The sequence below is a fragment of the Carlito syrichta genome, unplaced genomic scaffold (genome assembly GCF_000164805.1).
Source record: "Carlito syrichta isolate Samal-C Ts95f unplaced genomic scaffold, Tarsius_syrichta-2.0.1 Scaffold287936, whole genome shotgun sequence".
NCBI classification, from domain to species: Eukaryota; Metazoa; Chordata; class Mammalia; order Primates; family Tarsiidae; genus Carlito; species Carlito syrichta.
The window spans coordinates 229,511-256,237 of NW_007232032.1; the positions used below are offsets into that span (position 1 = coordinate 229,511).

A 26,727-nucleotide genomic window follows, 5' to 3' on the forward strand; every position below is an offset into this window, starting at 1 on the left:
AGTCTTGAATTTCATTCTTTTTTAGATTTTATGCATCCACCTTAAAAGATTCAGACATGAGCTGATGTTTTCAAGCAAAATCTCTACCCACGTCTCATTCCCGCTAGAAGGCTTGGATCTGCAGCCATTTCTTGCGAAGGACAGTCCAGCTCAAATTGTGACGTATGACCTTTTGTCAGTCATTTGTCATCATGGAACTGCCAGTAGTAAGTATGCAGGTTTGGCATTTGTTCCTAGATTTAAACAAATTAAAGTAAAAATCTGAATTGATCCCTTAAACAAGACCTGATTGACCACCCCCCTCCCCTAAAAAACACAAAAAGTAAAACAAAAAAAACCACTGACGGGCACGGTTGCTCACGCCTGTCATCCCAGCACTTTGGGCGGTGGAAGCGAGAGGATTGCTTGAGCCCAGAGGTTTGAGATCAGACTGGGCAACTTGTCGAGACCTTGTCTCCACAAAAAAAAAAAGTTAGCTGGACTTGGTGGCACATGCCTATGGTTTCAGCTACTTGGAAGGCTGTGGTGGAAGGATTGCCTAAGTCCAACAGGTTGAGGCTGTGGTGGCTGTGAGTGTGCCACTACACTCCAGTCTGGGTGACAGTGAGACTTTGACTCAAAAAAACAAAACAAAAAACACCAATTTAAAAGCAGATTTTAATGCTGGTTATTATAAACATGTCAGATAATTTTAGGAAATTGACTATTTCTACTATGTTTATAATAGTGTAATTTATGTTGTATAAAGTTAAGTAGTAAGGCCTTAAATGTGATTATTTTATACTGGGTTTTTAAATATTGTGTATTCTAATAGCCAGGTGCAGTGGCTTATGCCCTGCAATCCCAGTGACTCAGAAGACTGAGGAGCTTGGATCACTTGAGCCCAGAAGGTTGAAATTGCGGTGAGCTGTGATTGTGCCACCACTTTCCAGCCTGAGTGGCAAAGAGACAACCTGACTCACAAAAAGTAAAACAAAGAAACATGTTTTATCTTTAAATGTAAAGTGGGGGCAACAAGGATACATACTGAAGAAAATATAAGCATAGTTCTTGCCACGTCTCAGCTGCTGTGCTAGGTGCTGGAGATAGAGAAAGTTAATCTGCTCTTCCTGTGTTAATTTTGTATTACTATAATGATGTCTTTTCCTTCAAATCCAGGTGGCCACTACATAGCCTACTGCCGAAACAATTTAAATAAACTCTGGTATGAATTTGATGATCAGAGTGTCACTGAAGTTTCAGAATCTACTGTACAAAATGCAGAAGCTTATGTTCTTTTCTATAGGTAATGGAAGTAACTTCCTCATGGATAAGCTATTTTTATAAATATAAAAGAATCTCTCACACTCAGGGGTTATTAATGACTTCTAGCCGGGCTCGGTGGCTCAGTCTGTAATCCTGCGCTTTGGGAGGCTGAGGTGAGTGGATTGCCTGAGCCCGCGGGTTCGAGACCCGCCTGGGCAACTTGGCAAGACTTCATCTCTACAAAAATAAAAAAACTAGCCGGGCATGGTAACGCGCGCCTGTAGTTCCAGCTGCTTGGAAGGCTGAGGCGGAAGGATCACCGGGGCCTAGCAGGTCGAGGCTGCTATGGCCGGGAGCGGCCACTGCACTCTAGTCTGGGTGACAGAGTGAGACTCCAACTCAAAAAGGAAAACAAAAAACAAAAACCAGTGACTTCTAAGATATCCTAAGGGGCTGCTGAGTAGAGAAATTGTCTTCCTTCCACTTCATTAGAGTAAAATAATGTGTGCAGAATGATTCCTCATTCAGAAGGTGTTCTGTTGGTTATGTGAAGGGCAGAGGGATATATTTTGTTTTAGAAAGATTGGTTTTAATTAAAATTAGGCACTTAGGCCAGGCGTAGTGGCTCACGCCTATAATCCTAGCACTTTGGGAGGCCAAGGTGAGAGGACTGCCTGAGCCCACGGGTTCGAGGCCAACCTGGGAAACTTGGTGACACCTCATCTCTTCTATAAATCAGAAAATTAGCTGGGCATGGTGGCACACACCTGCAAGTCCAGCTACTGGGAAGGCTGAGGCAGAAGGATCACCTGAGCCCAGCAGGTCGAGGCTGCGGTGGCTGTGAACAGCGTGCCACTGCACTCCAGCCTGGATGACACAGTGAGACTCCAAGTCAAAAAAAAAAAAAAAAAATGTACCCAGTTTTCTCCTAAAATAGCTAGTAAAGGAGGTATTACTATAAGGATATTTGGCATTTTCCAGTATTTTATAAGAGAAAATGCTAACTACTGAAATGGAAAAACAGATTCTGCTTGATCTTGGGAGCCTCTGAGTGCCCACCGTGCACCAGTAGTTGTCTTTGTTGGGATGCCAGGAGGTGAGATACCGTGTCACCTTAGGGGTGTACCCTGTGTTTTGGTGGGTGGTGCACCCTCTCTTGATAGTCTCACGACCTAGTAAACCTAGTGTCAGCATGTCTGCCAAATGCAAGCCCGGAGAGGAGGAAACTGGCTCGCTAGTTTACTGTGCTGAGATGTACACGAATGTCATCGGTCACTGTTCCCATAGGAAGAGCAGTGAAGAGGCGCAGAAGGAGAGACGAAGGACATCGAATCTCTTGAATATCATGGAGCCCAGCCTCCTTCAGTTCTATATTTCTCGACAGTGGCTAAATAAGTTTAAGACCTTTGCTGAGCCTGGCCCCATTTCAAATAATGACTTTCTTTGCATTCATGGAGGTAAGGAATTCTGTAATGCAAGGTAGTGGTAAGGGGTTGCTGTTCCGTGGTGTGCAAGTGAGGAAAGAGCCAAGACTTTTCCTCCTCTATTTATCTTCCGTTTCCCCACCTGCAGTCCAACTTAACACGTTTAATTTTATATGGTTTCAGAAATTGGCCTTTTCTTTCTAATTATAGGTAATCTGTAGCCTTTTTATTAAACGTATTTGTTAAGTACTAGTTCTAAATCCTGTGCTAGCGCCTAAGAACAGCAAAGACCCTGTTTCTGTTCGCAGAGCTCTAATTTCATAGTTGAGTCAGATACATAAACAACTAATTACAGTACAGTGAACTTCTCTATTATACTTCATTTTTCTTAACTGAAGGGCATTCCTGTGCTAGTGATTTTAGCTACCAACTATGTCTGTGGCTCTTACCCCCTTTGTCTAAATGAATAGCTGGCTCTTTTTCTGCATGTAGAAATGTATCTGAATTTTTTTTTTCACTTGGTAGTTAACTGTAACTTACACCTTTATTGTTGGCTATGTTAGTGTTTGTTCCTATAATGAATAGGACCTGCATGTGACACTTTGATTAAACTTCATAATTGAAGACTTAATATTCTTGTTACTTATGTTTGTAGTGAAACCAAAGAGATAGAAACATCCTATATTGGATATAGAAACCCAAACCTTAAAAAATATTTCTGGCCAGTTGCAGCGGCTCATGCCTGTTATCCCAGTACCTTGGGAGGCTGAGGCAGGAGGATCGCTTGAGGCCAGGAATTTGAGACCAGTATGGGCAACAAAGTGAGACCCCATCTCTACAAAAAAAATCCAAAAATTAGCTGGGTATGGTGGTGCACATTTGTAGTCCCAGGTACTTTGGAGGCTGAAGCAGGAAGATCGCTTGAACTTAGAGGCTCGAGGCTGTGGTGAGCCGTGATTGTGCCCCTACAGTCCAGCCTGGGCAGCAGAGTTAAAACTGCCTAAAAAAAAATTAAGAAATATTTCCGTGTGTGAATTTCGAGGCTCATCTTTAGGAAACATAATGACCAAAAAATGCTTTATCTTTTGTGGGGGGGGCCTTAAGAATAATGATTAACCCACCATTGTTCATTGTTAAAAAATGAGTTTAATCTTTGAAAGTAATATGAATGAATTAGAGAATGAGACAGATATCTCTAAACTGTTTTCAGGTGTTCCTCCAAGAAAAGCTGGTTACATTGAAGACCTGGTTTTGATGTTGCCTCAGAACATTTGGGATAACCTATACAGCAGGTTTGTTTTTGTAAATCAGACAAAATAGTACTGTAAACATCAGTTTAGTTGGTTAAGGGAGACCGGATTATTTCAGATACTCTTTGTGCTGTGTGTTGCTTATGTGGAATGTCCCTTCGTTTTCCTGGATTTTTTCACTCTAAAATGTGAGTAGAAAAAACTTTGTAGTTCCGTGACCATAGTCCAGATAATTGGTTCTAATTTTTTTGTTCTATTATCTGTAAGGTGTGCTGTAATAGTTAACTTTAAGGACCTTGTTTAAAAGATTTTGTGGCTCACAAATATAATCCAAGCATTTTGGGAGGCCGAGATGAGAGGATTGCCTGAGCCCATGGGTTCAAGACCAGCCTGGGCAACTTGGTAAGACCTCATCTCTACAATAAATCAAAAAATCAGCCGGACATGGTAGCGCACACCTGTAATTCCGGCTACTCGGATGGCTGAGGCGGAAGGATCGCCGGAGCCCAGCAGGTCGAGGCTGTGGTGGCCGGGAGCGGCCACTGCACTCCAGTCTGGGCAACAGAGTGAGACTCCAACTTAAGGAAAAAAAAAAAAAAATTAGCTCAGTGTGGTTAGTGTGTGCCTGTAGTTTCAGCTACTTAGAAGGCTGAGACAGAAGGATCGCCTGAGCCCAGCAGGTCTAGGCTGTGGTGGCTGAGAGCGTGCCACTGCACTCCAGCCTGGGTGACAGAGTGAGACTCCAACTCAAAAAAAAAAAAGATTTTGCATATCCCCAGCACTGAAATTTTACCTATGTATATGCTACCTCAATAGAATATTCTTACTCTTAAATTTTAAAGTTCTACATTTATTTGAAAACATTTTGAGGCCAGGCGTGGTGGCTCACATCTGTAATCCCCACACTTTGGGAGACTGAGGCGAGAGGATTGTCTGAGCCCACGGGTTCAAGACCAGCCTGGGTAACTTGGCAAGACATCATCTCTACAATAAAGAAAAAAATGAGCTGGGTGTGGTGGTGTGTGCCTATAGTTCCAGCTAGGAAGGCTGAAGCAGGAGGATCACCTGAGCCCAGCAGGTTGAGGCTGCGGTGGCCGTGAGCATGCCACTGTACTCCAGTCTGGGTTACAGAGTAAGACTCCAGTCTTCCAGCAGTTCCAGCTGCTGGAAGACTGAGGCAGAAGGACTGCCTGAGCCCAGCAGGTTGAGTCTGCCATGGCTGTGAGTGTTCGCTGCACTCCTGTCTGGGTGTCAGAGTGAGACTCTGATTCAAAAAACTAAAAAAATAAAAATTTTGCACCACAATTTTCCCATTACTTTTTCATCATTCAAATATTTAAAATAATTCATGCTTTAAATGTGTCTTACTTGAGAGGCCAGGGAATGCTTTATTTTATTAAAACGTGACTATGGCTGTGCATGTCTAATCAAGATTTATATGTTATATGTTAATTTTTGAAAACCGCTTCTTTTACTTTGTTGTTGCCACAAACATTTGGAGCAGAAGTAGCTATTAGGGAAAGTTGTGAAATATAGATAAAGCAAGTTACACAATAAACTCTTAAAATCCTTGACCCTAAGAAGCATAAAATCAAATTCTGTTACGATTTTTACATTTTTATATTGCTTTGAGAATTTTATTTAAGGTTTATTTCTCACTGGGGTTTGGGCCTTTGGCTGAAACGTTAGAAACATGTTTCCTAGAACATCAGCTTTCTTTAGGGCTGCCATAATTCCAGTTCATCAATTCTTCATACGTAGGTATGGAGGTGGGCCAGCTGTCAACCATCTGTACATCTGTCACACGTGCCAGATGGAGGCGGAGAAAATCGAAAAAAGAAGAAAAACAGAACTGGAAATTTTCATCCGGGTAAAAAAAAATGATGCTTTTCAAGTTGTAAATAACCTAGGATAGCAAGGAAGACCAGACAGTTAGCAGAACGATATGATGTCAGTGGAATGAGTTGATGAAAGAGCTGTGCAAGGTGTTAGATGTTCTGGGTGCCTAACAGCGAATGACCTCGGCAGTTCACGACAGTTCTAGTGAGTTAAGTTCTCCCTTTGTGGTTTTTGTTTTTATGCATTGGCAGTAAATTGTTTTATGGATTGGCACTAGAAGTCTTACTGAAATGGAAAAGTACATGTTTCCTTAAGTTAGTGTTTTCTGCAGTGTTGTCAGACTGCTGCTCTGTGTGCGTTCTTTTGTGAAGGAGAATATTGCTTTGTCTGTTGGGGGCTCTCTGTGCTTATGAATATACCCATTTCTCTGAAGTGAGTATATTATGAGGTACTCCTCGAGTGTAAGAGACAGCAAGTCTGGTCACAGAACCAGAAGTTTGAACAGGAAAGTTTTATGGACGAGGGTGAGCACCGTCCCAGTGACCTCGGCAGCAGGCTGTCCCTCACGGTGCTGCTGTCAGCTCCAGCTGTGTAAGACAGTCTGACATTGGGGCCGCTTGAGAGATGTGTCCGTTGACAATCCTGAGACCAGTAGTGGGAGGGGCAGTCCTGTAAGAGGAAGTTGTCTTTCTTCTGGTAAAAGCAGGGGAGGAGACACCAAGCAGACGGAAATGAGAGTCCCAGACACCCTGTGTTACGCCTTCCCAGTGCACACACGCCTGCGTCTCACTGATTCAGGGGGTTTTGTGCCCTCACCTACAGGAAATAGATTTTTACATAAAAAGATATAGGTTTGGGTTTATTTTATTTATTTTACTTGGTCCTCTGTTTTTTTGTTTGTTTGTTTGTTTTTGAGTTGGAGTCTCACTCCGTCACCCAGACTGGAGTGCAGTGGCCACTCCCGGCTACCACAGCCTCGACCTGCTGGGCTCCTGCCATCCTTCCGCCTCAGCCTTCCAAGCAGCTGGAAATACAGGCGCGCGCTACCACACCCAGCTAATTTTTGATTTATTGTAGAGATGAGGTCTCGCCAAGTTACCCAGGTGGGTCTCGAACCCGCGGGCTCAGGCAATCCACTCACCTCCCAAAGCACGGGGTTATAGGCTGAGCCCGGCTCGGCCCTCTGATTTTTAATTTTTTTTTTTTTTTTTTGAGCTGGAGTTCTCACCCTGTCGCCCAGGCTGGAGTAGAGTGGCATGGTCATGGCCACTGCAGCTTCGACCTGCTGGGGTCAGGTGATCCTTCAGCCTCAACCTTCAAGTGGCTGGAACGACAGGCATATACCACCATGCCTGGCTAATTTTTTGATTCATTGTAGAAATGAGGTCTTGCCAAGTTGCCTAGGCTGGTCTTGAACCCGTGGGCTCAGGCAATCCTCTCTTCTCGGCCTCCCAGAGTGCTGGGATTATAGGCGTGAGCCACTGAGCCCGGCCATGCTTGTGCTTCTTTTGCTTCTTGAATCTACAGAAGGAAGTTTCGGTTGGATATTAAAAACAGTTCATTCCATCGGTGCCTAAATAATGGCTAATAACTGTACCTGTCAGGGTTTGTTTAATAGAAGCCATTCTAAGTATTGTGAATAGAAGTGGAATATAGGAACCACTGAAAGACTGGGCAGTGAAGGTCAGGAAGACTGTTGCTGACTTTCAGGAAATCTGAAAGCGGGGCAGGCTGCCACACAGCAGGCTGCTGGGCGTGGGGGCAGTGGCCAAGAGTGGCATGAGCCCAATCAAGAGTGTTGGAGCAGGGTGAGGAGGGATGCCCATGTTGGCTGGAGGTTGGCAGCTGCAGGGATGCAGCCTGGAGGTGGTGGCGGCCGTGAGAAGTGGCTTCCATATGGGGTATTGGACAGGTCATAAGTGGAAGGAATGAGTGCCAGGGTCTTTGTTGTCACATATGGAAAAGGAGAAAACTAAAATGTGCTCTGTGATTGGGATTTAGAAATCTTTGTGAGCTCATGGCGGTGATACAGAGGCGTTAGTAGATATAGAGGTGTTAGTGTGTGTGTGTGTGTGTGTGTGTGTGTGTGTGTGTATGTATGTGTGTGTGTGCATATGTAAAAACATGGTGCTTCTTAGCTCCCTGAAAGGGTTTGGGTCACTGATTAGTAGGCGCCTAGTTCCCCAGACTTGGCTTCTAGATTCTTCTTCTACTGCAAGGTACCAGCCCTTCTTGGGGGAAATGACTGATTCTGGGGCCGAGGCAGGGGAATCACAAGACCAGACTGGAAAACTTACTGTGCCAGGAAGTAAAGGAGGTCTTAAAGAATGATGAGGGGCCGGGTGCAGTGGCTCACGCCTATAATCTCAGCACTTTGGGAGGCTGAGGCGAGAGGACTGCCTGAGTTCAAGGATTCGAGACCAGCCTGAACAACGTCTCTACAATAAGTCAAAAAATTAGCCGAATGTGGTGGTGCACGCCTGTAGTTCCATCTCCTTGGAAGGCTGAGGTAGAAGGATAACCTGAGCCTAGCAGGTCAAGACTGTGGTGGCTGAGAGCATGCCACTGCACTCCAACCTAGGCAGCAGAGTGAGACTCCGACTCAAAAAAAAAAAAGAGTGATGAGGATCTGTTGAATGTACACAGAAGTCAGCTCAGCAGGGCTCTCTTTTTTGTTTTGTTTTGTTTTAGTTGGTGTCTCACTTTGTCTCTCAGGCTGGAGTGCTGTGGCATGCTCACGGCACCCCAGCGTTGACCTGCTGGGCTCTGGTGATTCTTCTACCTCAGCCTTCAAGTAGCTGGAGCTTACAGGTGCATGCTAATTTTTGATTTATTGTAGAGATGAGATCTCACCAAGTTGCCCGAGCTCGTCTCGAACCCATGGGTTCAGGCAATCCACTTGCGTCAGCCTCCCAAAGTGCTGGGATTACAGGCTTGAGCCATGAAGCCCGGCCTCAGCAGGAGTCTTACTGGCCAAATGGGACAGTTAGAAATTCAAAATAATTTTTTATTTTTTTTGAGTTGGAGTTTCACTCTGTCACCCAGACTGGAGTGCAGTGGCTGCTCCCAGCCACTGCAGCCTCGACCTGCTGGGCTCTGGCAATCCTTCCGCCTCAGCCTTCCGAGTAGCTGCAACTACAGGTGCGCGCTACCATGCCCAGCTGATTTTTGATTTGTTGTAGAGATGAGGTCTCGTCAAGTTGCCCAAGCAGATCTCGAACCCGCGGGCTCAGGCAATCCACTCACCTCAGCCTCCCAAAGTGCTGGGATTACAGGCTGAGCCACTGAGCCAGGCCAAAATAATTTTTTTTAAGAGACAGGGTCTTGCTCATAGTTCACTATAATCTTGAACTCCAGGGCTCAAGAGATTTTCCTGACTCAACCTCCACAGTAGCTGGGACTATAGCTGTGTGACACCATGTACAGCTAATCTTTACCAATTTTTATAGTGAAGAAGTCTTGCTATGTTGCCCTATGTATGATCTTGAACTCTTGGCCTCAAAAGATCCTTCTGTCTCAGCCTCCCAAAGTGCTGGGATTACAGACTTGAGCCATTGTGCCGAGCCTCAAAATAAATTATAATAACATATAACTTGTTAAACAGTTGATATAAGTAAAAAGTGAATAAGCTGGGCTCAGTGGCTCAGCCAGTAATCCCAGCACTTTGGAAGGCCAAGGCGAGTGGATTGCCTGAGCCCGTGGGTTTGAGACTAACCTGGGCAACTTGGTGATACCTCATCTCTACAGTAAGTAAAAAAATTAACCAGGCGTGGTAGTGCATGCCTGTGGTTCCAGCTACTTGGAAGGTTTAGGTGGAAAGATAATCTGAGGCCAGCAGGTTGATGCTGGGGGTGGCCATGAGTGTGCCACTGCTCTCCAGCCTGGGTGACATAGTGAGACTCCAACACAAAAAAAAAGAAGTGAATAAAAGGCAAGATTGAGGAATGGGATATTTACATCACTTCAATTTAATTCCCCTACAAAATACTTATTAATTACAAAGGGAAAAAACTAACTTTCAGCGAAGAATACTGGCTTTACTTAAGGTATTAAAGTGAACATCATTAGAAATGAAACAAATCAACATCATTTTCTGGACTAGGATACAGCGAGGAGAACATGGCATCATTTTTTTGGTACACAGATGCATAGTCTGAATCTCAGATGAGGAAAGTCAAAACCTAATTGAGGAACATTTTGTAAAACAAGATATTTGGAGGAAAGGAATATCTGTTCAGGAACTTATTCTGAAATTGGACTAGAAAAAAGGAAATTGTACTATACTTGGAGATATCCTGTAATGCTGATAGTTCTTCCATTTAAAATAATAATAATTGGCTGTGCACAGTTGCTTATGCCTGTGATCCCAACACTTCAGGGGCCAAGGCAGGAGGATTGCCTGAACCCAGGAATTCAATACCATCCTGGGCAACATAGTGAGACCTTATCTCTACAAAAACAGATCGAGAAGTTGGCTGGGCAGAGTGGCACCAACTACAGCCCCGGCGACTGGGGAGGCTGAGACAGGAGGAGGTCTGAGCTCAGGAGGGCAAGGCGGCAGTAAGCTGGGATCCTTCCAGCCGGTGTGGCAGAGGGAAATGGACTCAGCGAAAGAAATGGGAGATTGCATAAGGCCCCTGGAAATGATCTCAGCTCCCTGCCTGTGGCAACACCCAGGAACCCCACAAACTGCTGTAGCTACCAGGGGGTCACTCAGAAGATACCCGGAAGACACAAGATACTGCTGTTAAAAATGTTAGTTGCCGGCCGGGCGCAGTGGCTCCCCTCCAGATTCCCAGCACTTTGGGATGCTGAGGTGAGAGGATTGCCTGAGTCCACAGGTCTGAGACCAGCCTGGGCCACTTGGTGAGAACTCTTCTCCACAGTAAATCAGAAAATTAGCCGGGTGTGGTGGCGCGTGCCTATAATTCCAGCTACTTGGAAGACTGAGGCGGAAGGATCACCTGAGCCCAGCGGGTTGACTGTGGTGGCTATGAGTGTACCACTGCATTGCAGCCAGGGCAACAGAATGAGATTTCAACTAAAAAAAAAAAAAAGTTAGTTGCCAAGACACTTACTGAGATTGGATTCTTTGGAAGGTGCTTGGAAGCTGGGAAACCCTACTTGTGTCATCTTTGGATGCCTTAAGCCTGCCCAAAGCTGCCACTAGAGGAAAAAAATGTTTTTTTTTTTCTCTTTGACTTTAATTTTCTTTTCTTTCTTTCTTTTTTTTAAGTCAGAGTCTCACTCTGTCCCCAGACTGGAGTGTGGTGGTATGCACATGGCCACCGCAGCCTCGGCCTGCTGGGCTCAGGTGATCCTTCCACTTCAGCCTTCCAAGTAGCCAGAACTACAGGCATGCACCATCGTGCCCGGCTAATTTTTTGATTTATTTAGAGATGAGGTCTTGCCAAGTTGCCCAGACTGGTCTTGAACACGTGGCCTCAGGCAATCCTCTCACCTCGGCCTCCCAAAGTGCTGGCATCATAGGCGTGAGCCACTGCGCCTGGCCTTCAATTTTTTTTTTTGAGTAGGAGTTGCACTCTGTCGCTCAGGCTGGAGTGCAGTGGCACACTCATGGCCACTCCAGCCTCAACCTGCTGGGTTCAGACGATCCTTCCACCTCAGCCTTTCAAGTAGCTGGAACCACAGGCATGTGCCACCATGCCCCAGTGATTTATTATAGAGAAGAGATCTTGGCAAGTTGCCAGGCTGGTCTTGAACCCCAGGACTCAGGCAATCCTCTCGCCTCCGCCTTCCAAAGTGCTGTAATTACAGGCACGAGCCACTACTCCTGGCTTACACTTTTCACATATTGCCGATATCATTGGTAGTTTCTTATCTGGAGCAATACTGGCAAGGAATCCTGCAAAATAAAGTTCTCTCTGCAGAAGAGAGTATATGAATGAATAAAAATGATGTGATTATAAGTATGTACATACAGCAAGGAAGAAACATGTGTCTTAGCTGGTCACCACCCTTTCTGTAGTCCCTGTTCTCAGCCAGCCTCTCAGCTGGTTGTGGTTGTATTTACCTGGTAAAGTAACCCAGACCTTCATTACTGAAGGATCTGAACCCTTAGTAGTCTTGACTGTCTTAGATTTCTCTAGTCTATTTTTTTTTTGGTCGGCATCTCACTCTATTGCCCCGGGTAGAGTGCGATGGCATGATTACGGCTCACCATAGCCTCTACGCCCTGCTCTCAGAGTTCTGTAGTCTGTTAACTTTTGATCCCTGGCTATGGAAACACTAAACAGTGCCTATAGTGGGTGGGATAGTGGTTCCCAGAAGGGTATTTCCATGCCTTAATCGCCATGAATTGACCTTCTTGGTGAATGTGACCTCACTTGAAAAAAGAGCCCCTGTCTACATATAACGATTTTGTGATGAGATCATTTTGAGTTGTTTGCGTGGGCACAGTGTCTAGTAAGTGTCCCTTCAAAGAGACACAGCAGAGAGAGACACAGAGAGGAGGTGAAAGCCGTGTGAGGACGGAGGCAGAGACTGCAGTGACAGAGTCACAAGGCCAAAGCGTGATGAGGCGAGCAGCGGGGTCTCCCTGAAGCCTCTGCAGGGGCTGCTGTCCTGCTGACATTTTGAAGTCCAAGATCAGTGAGAGAATAAATGCCTTTCAGCTACCAAGTTTGTGGTCATTTGTTCCAGCAACCTGAAATTAATACAAGGGGTATAATCTCGTTTCCCAACATAATCCTCTTTGCTTCCATTATGTAACAGCCATGTTGTTCACCCCTTGTAACTGGGGACGGTCGTTGCAGCCAATCTTGTAACCTCTTTGCCTGCTGGCTCAGTGACATGAGCCACCTAGAAGGGCCGAGGGCTGTCAGCTGTCGGACCAGTAGAGTCACTGCTGTGTTCTGGGTGGGAAAGAAAGCCTCCCACCAAGGAGAGGCCCAGTTGTGGGGAGGGGCGCAGAGCTGGCACATGGTCGGAGGCCAGCGGCTCTCGCCGATTCCAGTCTCATGGACGTGGGGATGGGGCTTCCTGCTGCCCTCGCCGATTCCAGCCTCGTGGACGTGGGGATGGGGCTCCTAGCTTGGAGCATGCCCCATGTCAGGAAGGCAGGAGACCCACCGAGACACCTGCGGCTTCAGTGGGCCAGTGGCTTCTAGGGGCTTGCAGGTGGCAGGAGAGTGACTGGGGAGGTTGGCCTGCTCCTTCATTTCTCTTGTGCAATGCGAACTCCGTGGGCCAACAGGGTAGGAGGCATTGAGCGAGGCCAAGGACAGCGGTACTGGGAGAAGCATTGTGGATCAGGGAGGTGGACCCAAATCCAGTGTAAGTTACAGGTCATCAAAGGACTTGCATCCAGACTATATAAAGAACTTGTACAGGCTGGGTGTGGAGGCTCACGCCTGTCATCCCAGCACTTTGGGAGGCTGAGGTAAGAGGATTGTCCGAGTCCAGGGGTTTGAGACCAGTCTGAGCAACTTGGCAAGACCTCGTCTCTACAGTAAATCAGAAAAAATTAGCCAGGCATGGTGGCGCATGCCTGCAGTTGTAGCTACTTGGAATGCTGAGGTGGAAGGATAGCTGAGCCCAGCAGGTCAAGGCTGTGGTGCCCATGAGCGTGCCACTGCACTCCAGCCTGGGTGACAGAGGGAGACTCTGACTCAAAAAAAAGAACTCATATGACTCAGTAAGTAGACCTATACTCTAATTAAAAACAGGCATAAGGTTTGGCTAGTCATCGCCACAAGGAGAAGCTGGTAAGCCCACGGAGGCACCAGCTGCAGCCACTGGGGACTGCGTAGTCGGTGTTGCTGGTGGAAGGGCGGAGTGCTGTGCCACATGGTGAGCAGTGAGGTGACTTCTTGTAGGTTCAGCACTCAGTACATGACCCAGCAACCCACTCTTAGGTTTTCACTCCAGAGAAATGACAAGCTGCGTTCACGTAAAGCATGGAAACAAATATGTATAGCAGCGTTGCTCATATTTGCCCCAACTAGAAGCAGTTGAAATGCCCATCAAATGCCCATCAAATGGGTAGCAAAATGTAGTGTTGCCATATGATGGAAGGCTACTCGGGAATGAAAAGACCATGGGCTGGGCACAACTCACGCCTGTAATCCCAACACTGTGAGGCTGAGGTGGGAGGATTGCCCAGGAATTCGAGACCAGCCTAGACAACATAGTAAGACCTCGTCTTCACAAAAAAGAAAGAAGAATACTAGCCAGGCCTTGTGGTGCTTGCCTGTCATCCTAGCTCCTTGGGAGGCTGAGGCGGAAGAATCACCAGAGCCCAGCAGGTTGAAGCTGCGGTGGCCTTGAGCGTGCCGCTGTACTCCAGCCTGGGGGACAGAGCGGACCCCCTACTGAGGAAGAAAGACCATGGACTCCTGATCCGTGGCAACACGGTGAATCTTAGAAACATCACGCCAAGTGCATGGCAGACATGAGAAAGACCGTGTCGTGTCTCATTTCATATACGTGAAATTCCTAAAAAGGGAAAGACTGTGGAGATAAGCCCGGCCAGCGACTTCAAGGGCCAAGAGCGGGGACTGACGTCGACCGATGCCAGGACGCTTTTGGAGGGGTTGGAGGCGTCGAACCTGGATCGTCGTGAGGCTGCACAACTGGACATTTTCCGCAAACCACTGATCTTCCCACTAACCCTATGGGTCAGAACCTTCGTGAAGTTTTTTGTTTTAAAGCAAATCTGAGGCCAGGCGTGTTGGCTCACGCCTGTAATCCCAGCACTTTGGGAGGCGAAGGGGAGAGGATTGCCTGAGCTCAGGTGTTTGAGAACAGCAGTTGTTTCTACCACACATCAAAAAATTAGCCATGTGTGGTGTTGCACGCCTGTAGTTCCAGCTACCTGGAAGGCTGAGGTGGAAGGATTGCCTGAGCCCAGCCAGTCGAGGCTGTGGTGGCTGTGAGCATGCCACTGCACTTCAGCCTGGGCAACAGAGTGAGACTCCAACTCAAAAAAAGAAAAAGTAGATGGGATCAGATCACAGACAAAAACCCAAGGCTATAGGCAATGCCTATGTGGGCCTCAGGCCTGGAGACGCAGACTGGTGACAGCCTCAGCGTCTCACCTGCTGTGTTGTGCCAGGCAGCAGGCAGCCAGGCATCTACCTGGAGGGAGCAGCCACTGGCATGGGAAGCATGATGTGTTCAGGGAGATGCATACAGATGCTGTTCCTAAGAAACTGTCAGAAGGAAACCTCAATAGGTGGCTCGAGTGAATGGCAGAGTCAGTACTGAAGAGCAGATTCGTGTGCTGAAAGACCTGGCGGGGATTCCTCCCATGATGAAGCATAACAAGACAGGCAGATGGAAGGAAGGAGGAAGAGTCTTGTCATGTCAGATTGCTCTGGGATTCAGCGGTTCTCTAATATGCGTTTTAAAAGAATAGAGGGTATGAACGAACTACTGTTAGAGCAGCCATTTAGAACTATTTCCCAGAACTAGAGAGAAACACGGTTCTTTAAATCGGCAGACTGACTGAGCTTAACTAATTTTACAAAGCCTCCGCCTAGACACACAGATTGGAACTTTTTTTTTTTGAGCTGGAGTCTCACTCTGTCACCCAGGCTGGAGTGCAGTGGCACACTCAACAGCCATTGTAGCCTCAACATGCTGGGCTCTGGCAATCCTCTCGCCTCAGTCTTTCAAGTAGCTGGGACTACACGGACATGCCACCACGCCTGGCTAATTCTTTGATTTACTGTAGAAATAAAGTCTTGCTAAATTGCTCAGGCTGGTTTCCAACCCATGGGCTCAGGCAGTCCTCTCACCTTGGCCTCCCACAGTGCTGGGATTATAGGCATGAGCCACCGTACCCAACCAGGAAGGAACTTCTAATGCCAAAAACAAAGTAAGTCCTGAAAGGGCCCAAACCTGACAGTGGTATGAATCTGATGCATGTTATAATTCAGCATGTGGCAAAATCAGTCTGGCATTCCATTTCAGAAATCACCGTTCTCTGGGGACAGGTTGTGCATCCCAGAAAGTCCTAAGTGTGCTTCCAAGCCTTGGGACAGACATGCCTTGATGGGCTTTGTTCATCATCCGAGACAGTTGCAGGCCCTTCTTTCCCTTTCATTGTTCTATTGAAGCAGCGGCCCTGTGTCCCAGAAAGAGCTTTGCCCTCAAAGAGTTGACGTTTACTAAGTAAGTTGTGTGTTATATTAAAAGGTTATATTAAAATTACAATGATATTTGGGGCTGGGCATGTTGGCTCATTCCTGCATTCCCAACTTCTTGGGAGGCCAAATGGGAGGATTGCTTGAGACCAGAAAGAGCTTTGCCCTCAAAGAGTTGACGTTTACTAAGTAAGTTGGGTATTAGATTTAAAAGCGATGAGTGCTGTGGAAAGGAAAATATTGCAAAGGGTAAGAGGGATCAGGGGTCCGGGGTGAGGGGAGGAGTCAGGCTGCCGTTCGACCAGGATCAAGAAAGGCCTCACTGACGAGGTCGCACCTAGGCAGAGGCTGAAGGAGCTGAGGGAGACGGTCATTCGGGAGTCTGCAGAAAGGAGGGTGAGCCAGGGCCTGGTTGTGAGAGGCAGGATGGATCTGGCTGTTCTGGCATAGCGAGGTCAGCGTGACCACCAGTGAGAAGTCAGAGAGAGTCAGAAGATGAAGTCAGATAATGGGGCTAGGTCATGGAGATACTTCTGGGCTACCAGACTGATACTTGGGCCCGGGCATGTTGGCTCGCTCCAGTATTCCCAACATCTGGGGAGGCCAAGTGGGAGGATTGCTTGAGACCATCCTGGGCACATAGTGAGACCCTATCTTTACAAAAACAAAAAATAAAAGGTTGGTGCGTGCCTGTAGTCCTGGCTACCCAGGAGGCTGAGACAGGAGCAGCGCTTTAGCCTGGAGGTCGAGGCTCCGGTGGGCCATGTTTGGACCAGTGCACTCCAGCCTGGGGGACAGAGCAAGACCCTGTCTCAGGACACAAAAATACGAAAAGGCTGTTTCATGACAGTCACAAGGCTTTGGTTAGAGGGCTGACATAATCTGAACTTGGTTGTCTTTGGACACAAGTATTGTGCACCATGGGCATTTGTCAGTTGACCACCATGAAACATTTTTAGGGATCTTGCACACCACTACAATTAGATAAATTCCAAATACCCCTGATTTCCCTGAAACTCTGTTGTCTGCACCTCTCTATAACAGTTTTCTATTCGTTTGGTTTCTTTAATTACAAGTGGTAGAAGTTCCACTGGCTAGCTTAAGTACAAAAGAAATGTACTGAAAGTAGAAATTGAAAAACCAGACTTCCTGAAGTTTAAAATAGCCCTGAGTAGCTAGCTAATAAGGATTGACTTTAGAATGACTCCGTTCTAACCACTAGGTCACTTCTCTGAAGATTTTCATTCTGGTAGAGTTTTGGCTAGTTTTAGTTTGAGTCATGTGCCCTTTCCTAGGCCTGCGGGCTGGAGGAGGGAGTGACCTGTCTTCAGGGACCGTCCCACCACTTTTGAGAATTTGCCTGTACATATGTGTATATTGCTGGTGAAATGACAGGTACAAGATTGTTCACTGCAGCGTTGTATTGGTAATAGCAAATTGTCTATCAGTATCTGGTGTCAACAAAAAGTAAGGTATAGACAGAGAATAGAGTATGTTTAAATAAAGTTTACACATGAGATTTTTGATAACTCTATGGAGTGTTTGTTTTGAAGACTTTGCCTTGGCCATCTTCACCTACCCAGTCTTTGTGCCTCTTGTATGTGTCCTCGTTCAGTTCTGAGACATAAGCTAAAACTGGTAACAGGGTGCCATGTATCCTAGAGCAAGGATCATGGAGCACTGTGTCCCCCTCACTGTGGCACATTCTGTGTGTGGCAGAAGTTGACCTCATCAGATGCCGATGTCAAGTGATTGTATTGCTTTGCTACAGAGCAGGTTTTGGATATCAGGTGACGTTTTTTCCCCTGTAGCTCAACAGAGCATTCCAAGAGGAGGACTCTCCGGCTACTTTCTATTGCATCAGTATGCAGTGGTTTCGAGAATGGGAAAGTTTTGTGAAGGGTAAAGATGGAGGTAAGTGGTTGGCTGAACGATACAATGTTTTGTTTTTTGCAATTGACTCGCATTAACTGAGTATCTTATGAGCCCTGGCTGGCGATGACCCCATTGAACAAAAAGAGAAGGGCCTGCCCTCAGGGAGCATACATTCTAGTTTGCATTCTGATGGCTTTAAGTTTTTTAAAACCTATTTTGATGAAGTAAAGCATGCTTTTATGAATTTGACTTTTATTTATTATTTTGAGTAGGCATCCCACTTTGTTGCTCAGGCTGGAGTGCAGTGGCATGCTCACAGTCACAGCAGCCTCAATCTGCTGGGCTCAGGTGATCCTTCTGCCTCCGCCTTCCAGGTAGCGGGAACTACAGGCAAGCGCCACCATGCCTGGTAATTACTTATTTTTTGTAGAGATGAGGTCTTGCCAAGTTGCCCTGGCTGGTCTCGAACCCTGGGCTTAGGCAGTCCTCTTATCTCTGCCTCCCAAAGTGCTGGGATGACAGGCATGAGGCACCACCCATGGCCTATGTGAACTTTTTTTTTTTTTTTTTTGAGTAGGAGTCTCACTCTGTTGCCAAGGCTGGAATGTAGTGGTATGCTCATGGCCACCCCACCAGCGTTGACCTGCTGGGCTCCGTGATCCTTCTGCCTCACCCTTCCTAGTAGCCAGAACTACAGGCGTGCACTCCCTCACCCGGCTAATTTTTGATTGATTGTAGAGATGAGGTCTCGCCAAGTTGCCCGGGCTGGTCTCGAACCCGTGGCCTCAGGCCATCCACTTGCCTCAGCCTCTCAAATTGCTGGGATTACAGGCCTGAGCCATGGCGCCCAGTTTTACTTTCTTTTAAATGGCAAAGAAGTTGTTACTTTATAGCTTTGTGGTGAATAGTTCTTTCCGTTAGCCCTTCAGCGGTTGTGGGACAGCCTCCCCGCCTGCTTTCCTGGTTCGGTTTTGGGGGAACCAAGACCCCAAAATGAAGACACCCAGGAGAAGACATTCAGAAGTGACCAAGATAATTTGGCTAAAAGATAACCTATCTCATTACATAGTGACAGCTCTCAGTTATTTCAAGCACAAAGTTATACAGTGCCAGGTGCGTTTCTTTGAGAAGCAGGCGCGTTGGTGATTTGTCTTGTTTTCCTGTGGCCTAGATCCTCCAGGCCCCATCGACAACACGAAGATTGCCGTCGCCAAGTGTGGGAATGTGACGCTCAGGCAAGGTGAGTCGGACTGCCGGAGCCTTACCTGTTTGTGGTTTGTCACTGTTGGGAACGTGGCCATGGCATACCACAGTGGCCCTGCTTTACCCAGCTCGATCAAGAATGTAATGCCCAGACATGAACTAGGACAAACAGTGGAAAACAGCCAATGTTTTGCTTTTTTTGAGAAAGGTTTTAAGGGTGTTGGTGGGAGCTAGGAAAAGGCATCTCTGACTCGTTCAGACCGTCTGTCGCAGCTTATGGCAGTGTGGGGTGGGAGGCTGAGATTCCTGTTCTAAAAGTCTTTGGTTATCCCTGGAGGAGGCATGTGGTGGGGGGCGGGGGGAGATATTATGAAAGCTTTTGCGGCAGGAACACGAAGGTTTGTAGACATTATTCTCGCCTCGTAATTCTAGGAGCAGATTCTGGCCAGATTTCTGAAGAAACATGGAATTTTCTGCAGTCTATTTATGGAGGAGGGCCTGAAGTTATTCTGCGACCCCCAGTCGTTCACGTTGACCCTGACGTACTACAAGCAGAAGAAAAAATTGAAGTAGAAACTCGATCTTTGTAGCTTTGAGGGTACAGAGAGTTCTAATGATCCCTGACATAATCACGTGCGAAAACATTCCTAAAAGCCTGTTTGTTTTCTTGAGTTTTAAAATCTTTTATCCATCTCTTTCTTCTTAGTGGGCATTATTGAAGAATGTGTTAAAATGTGTAATATACTACAGGTCAGTATATTTAATGTTAAACACTTTCCAGGAAGTCTTTCGGTGTTGTATTTTTGAAAGAGAAGGACCATTGTGAGATCCACGGTTCTCTCTGGCCTTTGGACTACATGCAGGTCCACAGTATCCTTTGTCGTGTTGTAAATACTTTTGCTTTGGAAACTTTTTCATTACCCTAAATCATCGTAACTCTGACCAGTCTCTTCAGTTCTCCAAAAGCCTAACTCAACTGTATAGTTTTGACATGGCTTCATATAATAAAGAGCCTATTTCAAATTGAGAGTAGCAGTTGGAAACTGGTTGTTAATTTCCTAAAGCTCAGGAACCGTCAGGGTGTCACTTCTTTTGCACTGCAACACATTTACACTAGCAGATGAAAATTCACAAAATGTCTTTTTGAATGTATCAAGGATGTATTTAGTTTGAGTGGAATTTGTCAGCAGATATCAGTAACTTATTGCCGCTTATATTGTAAAATGTTAAACTTTAATTCTTGTAATCCTGGATGGTATTCATAAATGTCAGTAACTAAAAGCAACTTAGACTTAGCTTTAGGGCACTTTTTCTTTTGTGAGCATGAAGTATAGAATGTGTCAATGAGATTGTTGATAAAGCTGAGGCCACCTGCAAATTGATTTTTTAAATACATATAGTCTTTTTGAATAATATAGTGTGCACTGCTGTTTGCTTGATTATGTCATGTCAAAAATTTAACTATATTCCAAGTATAAAGACGTCCTGGCTGACATTGAGAATGTTGACCGGCACTCAGGATGGCTTTGTTTTGTTTGGGGCAGCTGTCCCAGCTAAGGCAATGTTAAAATTAGCTCAATAAAAGTGATTTTAAAATGAACTTGAATGTTGAACTTATTTGACAGATATTAAAGGTGAAGGGTTTGTTAATATTTATGCCATCTTATTTCTTAATCAGAAGTATGCAAATAAGTCATTTAGTGTAGTAAAAGGTTTTGATGTTTAATGGAATGATGACTATTAATCAGCCACTTAAGTTCTATTTGAATTTTTTTTGAATCAGAATCTCACAGTCACCCAGGAAGGAGTGTAATGGCACGCTTATGGCCACTGCAGTGCTGGGATTCCAACATGAGCCACTGCACTTAGCTGAGTTTTTTTTTTAAATAAAGGCTTTAGTTTTCTTCCATAATTATACTACGATCTTCCTCAAGGACCGCATGATGTTATTGATCTTCTCTGAATCACCAGAATTTAGTGTAATGCCTAGTATTTAGTACTTACTCAAAAAAGATTTGTTTTTGATAGTACATGCCATTTATTGAATATTTACAATGTTTCAGTCATTCAACTAAAGTGCTTTCGTTAGCCAGGTGCAATGGCTCATGCCTGTAATCCTACCACTTTTGGAGACCAAGGCAAGAGAATTACCTGAGCTCAAGCGTTCGAGACCAGCCTGGACAACTTGGCAAGACCTTATCTGTACAATAAATAAAAAAATTAGCTGGGCATAGTGGTACATGCCTATAATTCCAGCTACTTGTAAGGCTGACGTGGAAGGATCGCCTGAGCTCAGCAGGTTGAGGTTGAGGTTGTGGTGGCTGTGACCATGCCACTGCAGTCCAGCCTGGGCAACAGTGAGACTCTGACTCACAGATTAAAAAAAAAAACAAAACAGACAGACAGTGCTTTCCTTACATTTAATCTTCCTAACAACTCTTTGATGCAGGTTAAGCGGCTTGTTTAAAGTCATACAGCAGAAAAGTGGCAGACATGGGACTAACTCAAGTCATGCTCTTATTCACCATAATATTTCCAAATGAATTCCTTTGAAACTGGCTATGGTATCAGTCATATTCAATAATTACAGGTTATTGGGATATGTAATATTATAAGGAATACTGGTCCCTTAGAGTTTATATACTTTTCTTACATTATAATTGTCAAAGTACATATGTTAAGTAAAGGGGTAGTGGTACCATAGACTTCTAGCTGAAGGTTGGCCAATGTGGAATAAAAGAAATAGTTTCTCTAAGAAAGATTTTCTTAAAGACATTTAAGCTGGCCGGGCACAGTGGCTCACACCTGTACTCCCAGCACTTTGGGAGGCGGAGGCGAGAGGATTGCCTGATCCCAGGGGTTCGAGACAAGCCTGGACAACTTGGTGAGACCTTATCTCTACAATAAATCAAAAAATTAGCCAGGTGTGATGGCACATGCCTGTAGTTCCAGTTACTTGGAAGGCTGAGGTGTAAGGATTACCTGAGCCCAGCAGCTTGAGGCTGCAGTGGCCGTGAGCATGCCACTGCACTCCAGCCTGGGTGATAGAGTGAGACTCCGACTCAAAAAAAAAAAAAAAAAAAGAAACATTTAAGCTAAGAAGTGTTATTGGCTCACGCCTGTAATCCCAGTTTTGGGAGGCTGAGATGAGAGGATCCCTTAAGGCCAGGCATTTGAGACCAGCATGAGCAACATAGCAAGACCATGTCTCCACAAAAAATAAAAACAATTAACCAGGGATGATGGCATGCACCTGCAGTCCCATTTATGTGGGAGGCTGAAGTGGAAGGGTTGCCTGAGCCTTTGCAGTCAAAGGAATAGTGAGAACCTACATGTTAGGAGCCTACTGATTTATAATATGAAGGCTATTCTTTTGGGGCCCTGGAGTCAGTTTGCCTAAATGCAAATCCTAGTAGTTACATCACCTCCCAGCCATGAGTTAGAATGATAGTTAAAGTTCTGTGATCTCCAGTTTTCTTCATAGGGACTTGTTGGGAAGCAACGTGGGTGGCAGAAAATGAGAGGAACAGGATTGAACCAAAGAAGTGACCAGAATGCTGCAGTCCTGATGAACTCTACCAGCCCCATAAGACGAACTGGAGCTCAGCCACTGGAGTCCTGCACTGAGCAGAAATGGCCCGGCCCTTGTGTGGTCATGAGGTGTTGTTCTACCACTGACTACCTGGTTGCCTGTGGAGAAGGAACTCGGCTCGCCCTGCACAGAGCTACCAGGCTGTCACCCAACCACTTCCTCCACTGGGTGGCAAGTTCTTGCTTGAAGAGGGGTCTCAACAGCACGTCTCTGTGTCTGCAACACTCCATCAAGGGATCATGGTAATTATGTGTATTGTTATATATAGCACACATAACATAATTGTACCCAGTGATGCAATCCCTTCTCCTCTTTCTCCTTTTCAAAAATGGGTAATTCTAAGGATGCAAGTCTCGGCAAAAATATTTAATCTGAGCCTAAACATGAGGGAGGATAAGATAATTTTCAGCAGTTTTTTCTTTTTTTGAGAAACTTGCCCATGGCGGTCTTTTTGGCATGGATCTTACTTTGTCCTTCTCTTCTTGCTAATAAACCCTGTCTTAAAACATTTTTTTAAAGAGATGATTTTCAAAAAGGCGTATTGTACAAAAACACTGTCCTGGACACTTAAAAAATGTTAAAATAGACAAGATGCTGGATGAGTGTAAGAGAATATACAACCAAATGCAATATGTGATCCTTGATTTGGGTCCTGGATTGGAGGAAATAATCTATGAGGAACAATATTGGGACAAGCTGGGGACCTTTGAATAAGGACTATGTGTCAGATAATATTACTGTATCAATGTCAAGTTTCTTGAGTAGGATAACTAGTAATATAGGAGAATTACCTTGTTAGGGAATAAATGCAGAAATGCTAGTTTTTTAAGGGCTGAAGTCATGCTGATTTGAAATATACACAGGTGAGACCATGAGAGTTTCTTTCCCTAAGATATGTTGTTCAAGTCTTTCAAATTCACAGAATTGCTTTTAGCCTAGAGTGATATAATAAAGATGCCTGTGAAATTAACTTTTTTTTTTTTTTGAGTTGGAGTCTCACTCTGTCACCCAGACTGGAGTGCAGTGGCCACTCCTGGCCACCGCAGCCTCGACCCACTGGGCTCCGGCGATCCTTCTGCCTCAGCCTTCCAAGTAGCTGTAACTACAGGCGCACGCTACCATGCCCGGCTAATTTTTTTGATTCATTGTAGAGATGAGGTCTCGCCAAGTTGCCCATGTGGGTCTTGAACCTGTGGGCTCAGGCATTCCACTCACCTCGGCCTCCCAGAGTACGGGATTACAGGCTGAGCCACCAAGCCCAGCCAGCCAGCTAATTAAAACAAAATTTTTTTGTAGAGATGGGGTCTTGCTGGTCTTGAACTCCTGGGCTCAAGCAATCTTCCCACCTGGGCTTCTCAACGTGCTGGGATTGAAGGCGTGAGCTACCGTGCCTGGCTTATACTGGTATTTTCGGTGAGTGATGTCTTTTTAGAGGCAAGTGAGGCAGAACTGTTCAACATGTGCCCACTACACTGGCCTTTTTAGTGGTGCATGTTATCTTCCCCACTACACAGTAAGCAGTAGAAGGTTTTTTTGCTCGCCATCCCCGTTGTTTAACATTGTATATGAAGCAAAGTAGGTTCCTGGTAAATGAATGAGTCTAATAGGTTCAGGTTGTGGATGCGTCTTCAAATTTCCTCCTCCCGGGTTTTTGGGTACCACTCTGATTTTTCTTTCACTGTTTGGGTCTCTCATTGCTCATCTGTGGCTTTTACTTTCTTTCCAACAGTGTTAGTGTTTCCCAGGGTTTTGTTCTTGATTTTCAGTTCTTACTCTCTGTGCCCTCCCTGAGCAACCAAATCTAAACCCAAGGTCCCTGTTGCTATTTGTAAGCCGAAGACTCACACATCTGTGCTCCTGGCTCAGCCCTGGAGCAGCACCTGAGACGTGCATGTTCAGCGGGCTCCCAGGCAGTTGCATCTGGCTGTATGGCACTACCTTGAACTCGGTGCGCCCTGATGGAACACGTCCTCCCCCACCAGACTGCTCCTACTTGAGTGTTATCTGTGGTCGTCAATGACAACTAAGCCAGGAGTCCTGGATGTTCTTTCCACTTGCCCACAAATTCAAATAACTACCCAGATCTTGGCAATTCAGCCCATCTGGATACCTGCTGTATTTGGACATGAGGGCACCATCAAACCGACCAAAAGAGTATGAAAGTGCCTCCAAATGGAAACACAAATTTTGAAACCATCTCTTGAAGTTCTGAAGAATATTGAACAATGTAGGAGAAAGGCATCTGATGTAGTGGAAGAAACTAGGACACTTGATTTCATATCAGATTTTACATGTGCCCATAGGAGAAAACAGTGGTTTCTTTCGGGCAATAGTATTAAGTTCCACCCCACATAAGGGGCTTTGCCTCAGTTGTTCTGTTTCACCAGGATTTCTATCTACCCTTGCCCAACTAACTCCCAGATGCATTCACATTTTAGGTCTCAGCATGGACGTTTCTTCCCCAAAGATCCTTTAGAATGTGTGCTTTGGGCATTTGGTCAGTCTCACCATGACTTGCACTCCACCACGGTCCTTACCAGTCTGCACTGATACACAGTATTCATGGGGTTACGTCTTTACCATCCGCTTCCCTCCCTGGACTGCAGGTCTGCTGCAGCGGGCCCAGCGCTTGCTTTGTTCAAACTGCGTCTCTAGCACCTCATACAGCCCCTGGAATATTTGCTGAGAGAACCAGTGAACGATTGCACTCCATCAACGGTGTTTCCAGCATGTCCCGGGCAGTGCCCATGTGCTGTGGCAAGGGACTGAGGGACACGGCAGTTGGTGGCCCACTCACAGGCCCTCTTTTATTTGGGCCAAATATTGGGTCCTGGCATAACACTGTGATAAGAGGATGACCAGGGCCTCAAAAAACACTGTTCAGGTTGGGCACAGTAGCTCAAGCCTGTAATCCCGGCACTTTGGGAGGCCGAGGCAAGAGGATTGCCTGAGCTTGGGGGTTCAAGATCAGCCAGGACAACTTGGTAGACCCTGTCTCTACAATAAAGCAAAAAATTAGCCAGGCACGGTGGCGTGTGCCTGTAGTTCCAGCTACTTTGAAGGCTGAGGCGGAAGGATTGCCTGAGCCCAGCAGGTTGAGGCTGCAGTGGCCATGAGAGTGCCACTGCACTCTACCCATGGGCCACAGAGTGAGACTCCAACTCAAAAAAAACCCACCAAAAAACAAAACACCGTTTAAACTCATGTCTTAGTTGCTCTTGGAGTCCTTTCCATCTTCACTGTTCTGTGATTCTAGATGGAAATGACAAAGGCCAGTAGGAAAATGTGACATAATTTGGGAGTGGTGTTTGCCAGCAAGGCTGGCAGTGGGTCTCTCTTCCAGGAGAACAAAGCTCCTTTTTCCTACTCTTAGGTGGCTGAGGGTGTTAGAGGCATCCAGTCCTCTCTACTCGGCTGAGATCTATACCCAGGCAGAGAGTTTTCTTTTCTTGGCTCCTCTATTTTTTATTTATTTTGAGTTGGAGTCTTACTCTATCACTCAGGTTGGAGTGCAGTGGCATGTTCATGGCCACCTCAGCCTCAATCTGCTGGCCTCAGGCAATCCTCCCACCTCAGCCTCCCAAGTAGCTAGGGCTACAGGTGCATGCCACCACACCTGGCTAGGCTACTTTCTTTACCATCCGTGAATTGGTCCTTTCTCTTTACCCCTTGGGGGTTACTCCAGAGACTTGACTGTCCAGCCACTTGGGGTTACTGGGTGTCTCCCGTTCCCACACTCACACATGCAGTTCCCTCAGCTGAGAATGCTCTTTTCTTCCTCTGCTTAGCAAAGTCATCCTGTAACTTAAATGTCAACCCTTGTGAAAAGCCTTTTTCAAGCCCTCCTCTGCTCCCACAATGTTTTCATATATCTATATAAAGCCTTCTGCAGTTCAAATGGGCAAGTTACTTCTCTTTTTTTTTTTTGTCCAGGCTGGAGTACAGTGGCATGCTCCCGGCCACCGCAGTCTCGACCTGTTGGGTTACCACGATCCTCCTGCCTCAGCTTTCCAAGGAGCTGGAACTAGAGGCATGCACCACCATGCCCAGCTAATTTTTTGATTTATCATAGAGATGAGGTCTTGCCAAGTTGCCCAGGCTGGTTTCGAACCCCTAGGCTAAGGCAACGCTATCACCTTGGCCTCCCAAAGTGCTGGGTTTATAGGCGTGAGCCACCATGCATGGCCTGA

At 46.0% G+C, this 26,727-nt stretch overlaps 1 protein-coding gene across 4 annotated transcripts in view; it reads left to right on the top strand.

Annotated features, from left to right (window-relative positions):
* The window catches only part of USP33 (ubiquitin specific peptidase 33), a 49,985-nt gene extending 29,440 nt beyond the window's left edge, over window positions 1-20,545 (top strand). For 3 of the 4 annotated variants that reach the window (XM_021710021.1, XM_008053170.2, XM_008053171.2), the window contains exons 16-23: window positions 26-206; window positions 1,159-1,285; window positions 2,533-2,702; window positions 3,880-3,961; window positions 5,681-5,789; window positions 17,679-17,781; window positions 18,914-18,982; window positions 19,378-20,545. In XM_021710021.1, the coding sequence (XP_021565696.1) occupies window positions 26-206; window positions 1,159-1,285; window positions 2,533-2,702; window positions 3,880-3,961; window positions 5,681-5,789; window positions 17,679-17,781; window positions 18,914-18,982; window positions 19,378-19,535 (999 nt within the window). In that variant the 3' untranslated portion in view covers window positions 19,536-20,545. Of the gene's footprint in view, window positions 1-25; window positions 207-1,158; window positions 1,286-2,532; window positions 2,703-3,879; window positions 3,962-5,680; window positions 5,893-17,678; window positions 17,782-18,913; window positions 18,983-19,377 lie in introns of those variants that run through there. The other variant, XM_021710022.1, reaches the window with a different exon arrangement.
* Window positions 20,546-26,727: the final 6,182 nt, after the last annotated feature.